Source organism: Cotesia typhae, unplaced genomic scaffold, assembly GCF_013202065.1.
Source record: "Cotesia typhae breed Kobodo isofemale line unplaced genomic scaffold, CoteBio_Ctyphae contig_22, whole genome shotgun sequence".
NCBI lineage: Eukaryota > Metazoa > Arthropoda > Insecta > Hymenoptera > Braconidae > Cotesia > Cotesia typhae.
The window spans coordinates 6,370,630-6,382,252 of record NW_027423728.1 but is presented as its reverse complement, the minus strand read 5'-3'; the positions used below and the strand labels follow the sequence as shown (position 1 = coordinate 6,382,252).

The window sequence follows — 11,623 nt, the reverse complement described above, 5'->3', positions numbered from 1 at the left end:
TAATCATGTTCAATTTACAGTAAAATTAAAAAAAAAAAAAAAAAAAAAACATGTGATCTAATCTCTTATATACAGTTTATTATGTTCATCTTAAATTACCAGAGAAGAACTTAGTTAATAAAATTTTTTAATAAATTTTAAACTACTTATGACAGTTCAAAATTAATCTTGACCATTCAAAAACTTTGCCATAAAACCAGTAGGCTTCTTTTCGACAGTATCAGGGAAGTAATTCATTAAAGTTCCTTTGTTTTTCCACTTCTCTGATGTTTCTTTCAGCTCCATTTGACCCTACAACACCAATTATGCTTAAATTAATCACAGATTATCAAAATAGCAGCAAACTTATTAAGGGCCAGTTGTTAAATCCAAGATAACATGTATATAAATATACTGACAATAATAATTTTATCTTGGGTAAAATTTTATTCCTGATTAAAAAACTGGTCCTAAGACTTTACCAGTATCTCATTGAGTACCTTAACGACAAGAAGATCAATTACACGAATATCGGTGACATTTTTGTTTTCGTAGAACTTTTCTCGAATTTTGGCTTTCAATTCACTCTCAGTTTTGGGAATATGATAATCCAACACTGGAAAAAAAATTAAAATAATTATCAAATGACATGTTTACATAATCAAGAAAACAAAAATCAGTGACTAGGTAATAGGTTATAAATTTTTTGGAGAGTATAAATAATCAATAAGGAATGTAAAAAATTTTTTATGACTACTTACGAATATAAGGTATTTGTCGGTACCATGATCTGTATAAATTTAAGACTCTTCTATGAGCTTCAGCTTTAGTTAATGATAAAACTGGCTTTACTTGACGAACAGTCCGTACGGGTGTCGACATTTTTATTTTTATAAATGTTGTAAATGAAAAAAAAATATATAAATACTTGGTAACAATCAATTCCTACTTTATTATCGGTAATAAAAATTTTTTGATTATCTACGGACGATCTTCATTGAGTAAAAATAAAAATTAATGACACTGAAGTTAAGTTAAGGTAATATCTCCATGACAGTCCCAACAAAAAATTTTGGCACAGTGAATTTAAAATTTAGTAATTTTCTAGTGACTTTAAGACCATGACAGATGGCGTCTTAGCTCTTGTTATTTATTTTGAAAACTTAACAGTTAACGGCCGAATCAACAGGCTCAAACAAGTTTACAGGTGTTTGGCGTCCGTTGATCTCACAAAACAAATTTAAGTTTTTATGTTATAAAAAAAAAGTGAAATTTAATAAAATTATTAACAAAATGGAAGAATTTAAAACACCAACGAGCAAGAGATTTCGCAGTCGGTTTGATGTAGACAATTTAAGTCCATTAAAAATACCTGCGACGCCTTTTTTGAAACAAATAGGTTATGGATGTGGTAAATAATTATTTTTTTTACTGTTCGAATTTCAATAGTTATTTTTATGAAAATTATTTTTATGAAAATAAAGTTAAGCGACATCTAAAAACTTTTAGAATTTTTTTTTATTGAAGAAATTGTTACAAAAATATTAAAAAAAAAAATTGTACGTGTAAAAAACTTCGAAAATTGCAAGTGCAATATTTTAAAAATAATTTTTTAGAACAAATTTTTTTCGTTAAAGAAAATTAAAAAATTGCCAAGTGACAGCTGACTTTTTATGTTTAATTAATTATATTTTTTTTAGGTGTCAATGTATTTACACTTGAGAGATCACCCAAGGTCGGATTCGCGCGATCACCGTGGGCAATAAAAAAAAGAAACGCAAATTTATCGAAAGATATTAAATATGATTTAAGAATAAAATTTGAAGCTGATATTCTCAAGAATTTGAATCATCCAAATATTGTTGGTTTTCGTGCTTTAACTTTGTCGGCAACGGGAATTCCATGTCTTGCTATGGAAAAATTAGATCAATCTTTAGGTAAATTAATTAATTTATTTATTATTATTATTGTTATGATTCATATGATATAAATAGACATTAATATTTATTTTTTGTAGGAGATTTGATTGAAGAAAGAGTTGATACTGAAGACGATCCGTTCAAAGCCACAGATATTGAGTTTGTTGGTTACGAAATAGCCAAAGGCTTGGATTATTTGCATCATACTGTCAATATTTTGCACGGTGACCTCAAGAGCTACAATGTTTTGGTCAGCAACAATATGAAGACAATCAAAATTTGTGATTTTGGAGTATCAGTGCCAATTGATAAGAATATGGTGATGAACGATGGGTTTGTTTACACTGGAACCGAGTGTTGGAATGCTCCGGAAGTAATTAGTGGTAATTATCTGTGCTTAAATTGTGTTAAAATCTGTGTAGCTGAATTGTGTTTTCTAAAATCCGCCTGTCGGCGGTAGCGTGGCCGAGCGGTCTAAGGCGCTGGTTTAAGGCACCAGTCTCTTCGGAGGCGTGGGTTCGAATCCCACCGCTGCCAAATTTTTTTGCCATTTTCATAGAATTTGCAAAGAAAAATTTTTATATTAAATTTTGCGGTGTTAAAATGGAGTATGATGATAATTTACTCCAAAATTTTTACTCACTAAAAACTTTTTTTTTTTTTTTTTTTTTTTTTTTTTTTTTTTTTAATTACTCCAAAAATATGTTAATATTTGTGCAGTTTTCATTGGTGTATATTAAGTTTTTTTTAAAAAATTATTTCATTTATTTTTTTAACAATTTTTTTGTGATAAAAATTTTGGAGCAAAAAAATTTTCTATTCGGTTAAAAAAAATTATTTTACTAAATAGTAACGGCTAAATTGATTATTTCAGAAGAAGTTCCAATCACAAATAAAACAGACATGTGGGCATACGGACTAATACTCTGGGAAATGATTGCCTTATCGCCTCCACACGTTGACACTGGAGACGATTTGAATGAATCCATATTGAACAATACAATGGATTCTGTAATTGGTGACGAGAACACAAATCCCAATAACAGCGAGTTGCTTGACAGCAGTTTGTTTCCAGATATAAAAGTCAATGAAAATTTAGGCAAGTATTACCAATCATAATCATTAAAAAGACATTATTTTTAATACAATTTTATTGAAAGGTATTGTTATTAATATTATATTGACTTTTTACAATTATTTAGGAACACGGCCAGCATTGCCAGCGATTTCCATTGGACCAGAGTACGATCACATCCTTGAAATATTTACTTTATGCACTGACCAAGACTACAAAACTCGTCCGAGTGCCAGAGGTGTTGTCATGTATTTTCAGAATTCGATTTTCAAGTCTTCCGATGGCAGCAAATAAGTTTTGAACACGTTTATTTTTTATGACTATCTTAAGGTATTTTTTGAAGAATTCATCAGTAGCCTTGCATGACAATTTTTATAAGAAAATAGCAATTAGTAGTAGAATAATAATTATAATGCCGAGTACGATAAGTAATTTTGTTTTTCTCTGAAAAAAAAAAATGAGTAATTAGTAATTAGTTTTGTCAATTATTTAACTAATAATTTATGTTACTTTTCGATTTCTACGACGTCTTTTTTCGGCTTTTGTAAGATCACAACGGCCGCCTTCTACGTCGTCCGTTGCTTTACCAGCAAAATATTCAACACAATTTAGTTGCTCGCCCTAAAATATGATGTATTATAATTATAATATAATAAGTAAAATATTAAGTATTAAATATTAAAATATATTAATGAATTTATAACATATTTTACCTGTTTTTCAACAGAAAAGGCTATTTCTAAAAATATATCTCTTATTTCCTTTATTGATTTTTCTAATTTTATTATTTCATTATGTCTAAATTGTATTTCTGTAAGTTGTAATTTAGCTAATCTACTTTCTTCTAGTATCTAGTTATTAAATAAAAATAATTATTTTCTAAATAAATGCTTACATGTGTAATGTATATATTTATTATAATAAAAATAATTAATAATAAATACTGACGTTATCCACAAAAAGATTTGTTTTTTCTTCATCATTATCGGATTGATCGAATATTTGACTTGCTGTTTTTTTTCTAACTAAAAATAAATTTATTAAATATTATTTTGACTTGCAGTTAATTAGTTAGACTTGATTTAACAATTTTTCGAATTAAAAAAATTCAATATTTAATGATATTACTTCAAACTTTGATTAGAAAGGATTTTTTAATTTTTTTTAACAAATAAATTTTTTTTTTAAAATTGCATTTTTAGTTTTTTAAAATTTCTAAATGTCAATTTTTTTTATAAATTTTTTTTGCTATAATTTATTTGTTACAAAAATTCTTAAAATTATCAACTATCTGTTAAGTTAATTTTCATAAAAAATTCCACCTGTAAGAATTAAAGAAAAATTATTTAAAAAAGTGCGAATATTTGAAAATATTTTTTTTTCATAATAATTGATTTGTTTTAAAAATTAGAAGAATTGTTAAAAACGTCTGCTAATTTCAGTATCATCCTTAGATAACCCAAAGCAACTGAGCAAAAGCAAGTTTAAATTTTTCGCGCTTTGCCGCCATCTTTAACGCGCTTACCAAAACAAAAACCCATTTGTTTACTTAACAAAAACATACGTAATATCCTTTGCTGGTGTAACAACGACGAGCACTTATCACGATATCTCAATAATGATTCATTATAAGCATGCATAATATCTGAAAACATCCTCAGTATAGTTGCGTACTGCAAAAATTTAATTCGCATATAAACGGGACCATCTCTCGCGCTCTCCAACGTCAGTTCATCAACACTCGATACATCTTTTCCCAACTCTGTAAGTAATAATAAATAAATAAATAAAACCACGTGAAAATTAAAAATAATTTCTTTAACTTAAATTAAATTATTAAAAAAATTTTTAAAAATCTAATTTAAATAAAATAAATTTTTTTTTCATAAAGTTAAATTTCAACGGCAAGAGAGGTTATGTTTACATCAACAAAACCTAAACAACAACAATGGAGCCACTGAGAATATTTGAAAAGTTCAAGTTGGATATTTTGGACAAATTTTGGACGGAATCAGTCTGGAACAACCAATTTATCATAATTGACAAAATACCAGGTGACTATGCATTATTCGCCGAGAGCGAAGACATGGAGATCCTGCTAAAAGACACGAGTATAGTTTTAAAAACCTGGATTGACTGTAATAAAAACTCCAACTCCCCCAGCGACCTGTCAGAGGTATCCTGGCAAACGCTGTGTGCTCTGAATGTCGACCCGAAAGCGCTTTTAGCTCTGTTGGGTTACTTAATAAAAACCGGACAGGGTATGAAGGCCGACGAGGACTCCCGGCAAGCATGTCTCCATGCTACCAGTCTCTACTTGACCCTTCTAGCGATTCCAGGCAGCAGCGCGTACCAGATCTTCCACGAGAACCTGTACTACAGCGTGGTAAAATCTCTGGAGTTGTCCCAGCACCTGATGCCAGCAGTAAAAAAATCCGTGAAGAACCTGGACCTCGAGAGTCTCTACATCCAAGATGAGGAACCGTCCAGCTTGCTCCAAACAGAGAAGATAACCCTCACCAAGAGCCTCAACGTCATAATGTACAACATGATTCTGATGCTTAACTCCTGGCATATGCGCGACTACGTTCGCTCCCTGGAGCAGACAGTTGACTCCTTGATCGAGGTAACTAAACTTGGAACCGAGGTAAGTGATTTTAAGTCACCTAAAAAGGTATCCGAAGGCTCCGTAGTCTCGCTAGTTCACAACGCTTACGCAGCACTTGGACAGCTGTGTGATCCTCGTCACGGACATGTTGAAGTGACAATAAAACTGATCGCCAAGAACATCCTGCCTCACATGCTCTACAATTACACGAGCATACCACTGAGGTCGCTGACTGTCGTACGTGACACAACGATATACTTTCTCAAAACTCTTCTCTTGAAGCACCAGAAGAATGCCGAGACTGGGGTGATGATATTGATCCAGCATCTGATGGTAACCTGTCCAGAGAGATTGGAGACGAGGCAGAAGCAAGCGAGTGTCATTGTCAAGCTGATAAATATCTGCTGTAACACCCTCTATGCTAAGATAATTAAAGACCTTGTTCTGTTTGCGCATAATAATAAAATTCCTTGCAGGATATTTGCCCAAGAGATCATCGGGAAGTTTTTGTTAGACCCGATGAAAGATGAACAGAATTCTGAACGAGCTGCTGCGACTAACAAGTATAAGTGTATTTTATTCGGCACTGTTCTAAGCCGCTGTACGGATGTGTCAAGCATGGTTCGTGGAAGAGCGATGGCCACACTGGTGGAGTACACAGACACCAGCAACAACCCGTTTGTTATTAATCTGTTCAGTTTTTCAGAATCAGAACGCCAGTTACCGACATTGGAAACTCTGCTAGAAGCATTCGATTCTGATACAGTTGACAGCCTGCTTCCAGATGTCAACAATTTTATTTCAATGCTGAAGATTCGCGCGGAAGATGAACGCGCTTTAGTGCGTCGCAGCTCGATGCAGATATTTCAGAACGCAGTGCTGAATGCTCCAGATCTACTGGACACTGTTGTACCGGTTGTCAGCGAGCACTGTCGCGATCCAGCGATGATTGTAAGGAAGTTCGCTATCCAGGTGCTCACGACTTTGTTGGAGTCGTATCCTAATCACGAGACTCTTTACAAAGTCTGGGTGAAGGCTGTGGTGCCTCAGGTTTTTGATATTGAAGTCAAGGTCCAGGAAAAGGTACTCGAGACTATGGAGGCGTTGATAATCGAGCGCATTGACAAGTTAAAGAAAAATGACAATTTGCCTTGGAAAATTATTGATGAATTAACGGTCATGAAAATGCGAAAGCATTTGACTCGCGCTTGTGATGCTTGGCTGCACAGTGAAATTATTACTAATTCAACGATAAGAAAAATTCAATCTTACATCAACACTGAGCACAACATAGCTGCCTGGACATTTTTATCCGCAATTGTCGAGAACCAAACGATTCCAGGAATGCGTGAGTATTTTGAAAACTATCAAGAAATTTTAAAAGGTCAAGGTTTCTTTGAGTTTTTAGCAATGGAGGTATTGCGCTGTTGCTGGCCGACTTTTGATAGTAATTTTCTCAAAAAATTGTCCGAAGACATCTATCAGTCCCTAAAAAAAGCGACGATTAATCCGGTGTTGATAAGCATTTCAATGGACATACTATACGGTGTTCTCAAGCATTTAAATTCAGCTGACACTCAAATAGAGTCTAGAATGATTGATCTGATGCAGTCCTCAGAGAAGATAATCGAGCTGATAATGAACCAAGATGTCAAGCATACTCCGGTTGACATTAATAACTACACAAAAGCCATCTGTACTCTAGGACATGCGTCGCTGTTTAGTACCAACACAATCGGGTTGTCATCGCTTAGAACTCTGCAGGGTATGCTTATTGAGTGGGAAAGAATGCCTTTATCTCTAAGAAACGCCCGAGAACTTCAAGCGACAGCGATAGTAGCCCTAGGACAGCAGGCAATGAGAGAAGAAAAAATAGCCCATGAAATGATGCCGATATTTGGTCAACTGCTCAGCGCTGGTGTGAATTTTGATGCTCATATCAACCAGCGTGATGCTGATGCAGACGCTGCAGTTCGAGTGAATGCTGCCAAGGCGCTTGCTGATGTTTGTACTAGGTTTACGGCTCTGGTGGAGCCGTACTTGCCTGACATGTGTGTCAGTATGAAAGGCGATAATAAGACAGTAAGAGAAGCTATTGTAGTTATTTTTATCCAATTACTCGTCGAGGATTATATCAAGGTAAAAGGTTCATTTTTCTTTCACATTCTCACCATGCTGTCCGATCCCGATGACACGATACGTGAGATGACGGTGTTCCTTATAAAAGAAAGATTGCTAGTTAAAAATAAGACTCTGATATCGCAGCAGTTTTTAGAGGGGATCTTCCACTACAACGACTACGAGCTTGATGAAAAATACCTGGAGAGAAAAATGGGTTCTGCTGAGAGGAAAGCGCTGACCTTAGCCGGCAATTGCAATAGCAATTCCAGCAAGCGGAGAATTATTTATGATTTTATGCTGGAGCATCTCGACCCACCAGGGAAACTCAAGTTGTTGGTCAGGTTGACTACTCAAGTGCTTCATCGCGCGTTGAGCGACAAAATAAATGTCAATGATGAAAAAGGTCGATGTGTTTTGCAAGACACGTTTTATATTATTGCCAGCGACCATTTGCAGCCTTCATCGTGTACCAGTAAGCACAATGATGATGATGCTGATGATACTACAGTGACTAGTTCCAGCAATACCGGGGCCAGTCATCCTGGTAATGTTATTGCGGATGGAATTAAGAAACATGGCTTGAATCATTTGCTACCCACGATGATGAAGCTGAAGATTAAGCTGAAGAAGATAAACGGTAAATCTAAACTGGTGGAAAACATATCCAAGTCTATTGCTAGGATTGGTACTGAGTTTAATAAAGAACAGTTGTCCAGTCTGTATAATGAATGGCCGGAAATTGAAAAAGAAATCGAATTTGACATACGGTAAATTATCTGACAAAATAATATTTGTGAAAACTGGTTAAAACTGTTGGTTGAATTTCAGGAGGTACGGTAAGAAAGGAGGTGATGAATCATCTGACCAGGAATTCACTTCTCAAACTGGAGAGGCTGTTCATCCGCTGTTGGATAATAATAGAATTCCGAGGATTGTCATTGAGAAGTTGACGAGTCTCAGTTGCAATGATGAAGAGACCGAGAATTTGATTGGTGATGAAGCGGTTGAGGCAACGAAGAATAAAAATACAACTGTCGTGGCTATTACTAATTTGGAGGACAGGAGTAAAGTGAGTAGTCCGAAGAAACGGGACAATAAGTATCGACGGATTTGATACGAAAGCTTCTGGTGGGTCGCCAAGATTTTGAGATTTTGTCAGTAAATTTCAAGATTTTTTTGGCAATGAAAAATTTTTTTGTTGGGTTTTAAAAATACTAACAACCAAATAATTATTACTGTGTTACCGTGTTATTGTTATAAATTTTTAATGTTGGAGAATATTTATTTTTACAGATAATTAACTTACCTTTTAAACTAGTACGGATTCTAAATGCTGTTTGTGATATTACAAAAGTTCTACTTTCCAATTCATTTTGAATTTCTAAAATAATTATTTTAGTAAAATAAATAATTTTTTAAATAATTAACATTACTAATTTTCATTAAAAAAAAAAAAAAAAAAAAAAAAAAGTATATTTACCTAAATCTGTGTGGGACAAAACATTGTTGTGTAAATCTTTAACAATATTAATATTATCTTGCAATATGCTTACCATATCACGTATTTTTTCCGCCTGAAAATTTTAAATGCTATATTTTCTTTTTAAAAAAAAAAAATGTCAATTTTACAAAACATCTCGCCAATGGTGGAAAAATTAATTTGATCTAAAAGAAAAATTCTTGAATCAAGAAGATTATTTTAGAGAATTTATTTGTATGAAATTAAGTAAAAAAATATTTCAAACCAAATAAAATTTATTTAAACCAAAAAAAAATTTCTGCTTGATTCAAGACAAAAAAATTCTTAAAAATTGTCTTCTTGGTTAAAAATTTTTTTCATCACTACGATTATTTTCAAAAAATTTATAAATTACAAATAATGAGCTGCAATACTAACAGTTTGTTTATTTTTTTTCTATGACTCTGAATTCACGAATTTAAACATAAAATACTGAATTAAAAAAAAAATAAAAATATTTTTTATTAAAAATTTTATTTTCAATTATTAAAACTGCCATCTGTTGGAATTGCAGCTTGTCATTTGCTATATAATTCATAACTTACTTCATATAACACATCTTTAACTTTTTTGTTAGAAAGCTTCTGGCTTATTTCTGGTAAAAAACTCTTACAATCATTCCGTTTGTTCTAAAAAATAACAATTAAAGTAAAATAGATTAATTGTATATAACTTGAATTAACATAAAATAGCAACAAATAAATAAATAAATAAATAACTTGCACTAACTGCACACAATTCAGCTAAACGATCTCGAACCATGGTAGACAGTGTCAAAAAACTTAAAACTGACTTAAAAAATAAAATATTGGTATTTATACTTTTTCTCAATATTATTATAAGTCACTTTCTTATCAAGACACGCCTGGTTATCAATGATAATGATAATACACTGTTAAAACGAAGCAAACATTATCTTACTATCACATTTTTCAACGAGCGATCTTTATAACATGTAGAATATATACATATGATATGTACAGTTGATGTATATGTTACTAAAACGTCTTGTAAAGATACTTCTTATTACTTTAAGTTCCATCAACTTTTTAATGTCAACTACTTCGCTTTAAGAAACGAGAACACTTTGCATACATAATACAAAAGGAAATAAGTACTTGTCAGTTGGTTTCTGCAAGGCCGAATTTAATTTTTCGCCATTTAAAATTCATGCATCAGCTTTTTTTTTTTGTTTTTTCTTATTATTTATTAACTATTACTATTTTTTTATACCACTCATTGTCACTTTGTACTTTAGATTGTTGTTAGTTATTACTTATGATAACTATTACATACATAAGAACCTTTGAGCCCAAGAGAGCATTTAGAATTATTTTTTTATAACAAACAAAAAATAATTGAAAATGAATTTTTAATTTTAGCAAATAAATGATAAATCTTATGAATTAATTATATTAAAACCGGATTATTATATTACAAGATTTAATATATACAAATGTTACCTTTTATAATATATATATATATATATATATATATATATATATATATATATATATATATTTTTAAAAATCTGTGATAAAATTATCAAATTAAAAATTGTAAAAAATTTTTTATCAGAAACAATTATTATTGTAATTAATTTCAATTATTTGTATCAGATTTTAGACACAGTTAATAAACAAATTAACAATTAAAGCTTTTAAGTTATTTATTAAAATTCTGTAAATCTTAACAATAACAATTATTTATTAATTTATTAATCAACACATTAACAATGTAGGTAGACTAAGAAAATAGTTGTTTTTATAAGTAATATACAGGAAACGATTACAACATATTCTTCAATATATTATAATTACACTACGTTAATTAATTAATTATTAGTCATAAATAAAATTATTAAGATCACACTATCTCTTTTTTTTTTTTTTTAATTATTAATTATAAATAAAAAATTACCTAAAATTTTCGATTGTATTGTTGATTTTAAATGCATATCAAGGCAAATTAGTCAGTCTTTTTTATTTATATTATCGTTAATCAAGACTGACTATACGGAAAGAAGAAAAATAGAAAAATTAAATTATATTATGTAACGTAGCGCTTCGTGATGAAAACTGGAAAAATTACAGTTTCAGATTGTAATTATTACAGATTTATATAAATTTCTAGTTTTGTGAAAAAAAATTTTATATACGCTCTTTTGGCATTTGGGTCACGTTATTACTATTAATAATATAACTTTTCGAGTTTTCTTTTGTCCGTGATAAATATTAAAAAACCTGGACGGTACTAAATAATAATAATAACAATAATAGAAACTAAATAAATTTAATTAAGTAACTATAATTATTTAATTATTTGGATTGCTGCCGAATTATTAAAAATAATTTTCATTTATAAATATTTAATTATTTAAATAACTAGTAATTAAATATGTT

General features: G+C 31.1%; 4 protein-coding genes and 1 non-coding gene across 5 annotated transcripts; 3 read left to right on the top strand and 2 right to left on the bottom strand.

Moving 5' to 3' along the window:
• Positions 1-58: 58 nt before the first annotated feature.
• Positions 59-988, bottom strand: Nd-b14 (NADH dehydrogenase (ubiquinone) B14 subunit). The gene is made up of 3 exons (XM_074238191.1): positions 741-988; positions 480-595; positions 59-291 (listed from the first exon to the last, which is right to left on the bottom strand). Exons 1-3 carry the CDS (start codon positions 859-861, stop codon positions 163-165), a joined length of 366 nt encoding a protein of 121 aa, XP_074094292.1. The 5' UTR covers positions 862-988; the 3' UTR covers positions 59-162.
• Positions 989-1,150: 162 nt separating this feature from the next.
• Positions 1,151-3,680, top strand: LOC141524360 (lymphokine-activated killer T-cell-originated protein kinase). The gene is made up of 5 exons (XM_074238188.1): positions 1,151-1,390; positions 1,680-1,916; positions 1,997-2,281; positions 2,773-2,997; positions 3,101-3,680. The coding sequence occupies exons 1-5, from the start codon at positions 1,273-1,275 to the stop codon at positions 3,265-3,267; spliced, it is 1,032 nt and encodes a 343-aa protein (XP_074094289.1). The 5' UTR covers positions 1,151-1,272; the 3' UTR covers positions 3,268-3,680.
• Positions 2,354-2,435, top strand: Trnal-aag (transfer RNA leucine (anticodon AAG)). The gene has a single exon. It is a non-coding gene; the product is annotated as a tRNA-Leu (tRNA).
• Positions 3,279-10,678, bottom strand: LOC141524361 (syntaxin-1A). The gene is made up of 9 exons (XM_074238190.1): positions 9,951-10,678; positions 9,767-9,850; positions 9,183-9,276; positions 9,009-9,083; positions 4,538-4,735; positions 3,922-3,998; positions 3,687-3,824; positions 3,484-3,594; positions 3,279-3,417 (listed from the first exon to the last, which is right to left on the bottom strand). Exons 1-9 carry the CDS (start codon positions 9,981-9,983, stop codon positions 3,346-3,348), a joined length of 882 nt encoding a protein of 293 aa, XP_074094291.1. The 5' UTR covers positions 9,984-10,678; the 3' UTR covers positions 3,279-3,345.
• LOC141524358 (condensin-2 complex subunit D3-L) lies at positions 4,620-8,964 on the top strand. Its single transcript, XM_074238185.1, has 3 exons — positions 4,620-4,737; positions 4,865-8,469; positions 8,531-8,964. The coding sequence occupies exons 2-3, from the start codon at positions 4,922-4,924 to the stop codon at positions 8,814-8,816; spliced, it is 3,834 nt and encodes a 1,277-aa protein (XP_074094286.1). The 5' UTR covers positions 4,620-4,737; positions 4,865-4,921; the 3' UTR covers positions 8,817-8,964.
• Positions 10,679-11,623: the final 945 nt, after the last annotated feature.

Excerpts from the sequence above, each read along its gene's own strand:
- LOC141524361 (XM_074238190.1), bottom strand. The coding sequence starts at position 9,983 with ATGGTTCGAGATCGTTTAGCTGAATTGTGTGCA. Across the intron at positions 9,851-9,950 it reads GTTTAGCTGAATTGTGTGCA|AACAAACGGAATGATTGTAA; the intron begins GTTAGTGCAAGT and ends GTTATTTTTTAG. Across the intron at positions 3,595-3,686 it reads CCTTTTCTGTTGAAAAACAG|GGCGAGCAACTAAATTGTGT; the intron begins GTAAAATATGTT and ends ATCATATTTTAG.
- LOC141524358 (XM_074238185.1), top strand. The coding sequence starts at position 4,922 with ATGGAGCCACTGAGAATATTTGAAAAGTTCAAGTTGGATATTTTGGAC. Across the intron at positions 8,470-8,530 it reads GAAATCGAATTTGACATACG|GAGGTACGGTAAGAAAGGAG; the intron begins GTAAATTATCTG and ends GTTGAATTTCAG.
- LOC141524360 (XM_074238188.1), top strand. The coding sequence starts at position 1,273 with ATGGAAGAATTTAAAACACCAACGAGCAAGAGATTTCGCAGTCGGTTT. Across the intron at positions 2,282-2,772 it reads TGCTCCGGAAGTAATTAGTG|AAGAAGTTCCAATCACAAAT; the intron begins GTAATTATCTGT and ends TGATTATTTCAG. Across the intron at positions 2,998-3,100 it reads AAAAGTCAATGAAAATTTAG|GAACACGGCCAGCATTGCCA; the intron begins GCAAGTATTACC and ends ACAATTATTTAG.
- Nd-b14 (XM_074238191.1), bottom strand. The coding sequence starts at position 861 with ATGTCGACACCCGTACGGACTGTTCGTCAAGTAAAGCCAGTTTTATCA. Across the intron at positions 596-740 it reads CCGACAAATACCTTATATTC|TGTTGGATTATCATATTCCC; the intron begins GTAAGTAGTCAT and ends TTTTTTTTCCAG. Across the intron at positions 292-479 it reads TTGATCTTCTTGTCGTTAAG|GGTCAAATGGAGCTGAAAGA; the intron begins GTACTCAATGAG and ends TTGGTGTTGTAG.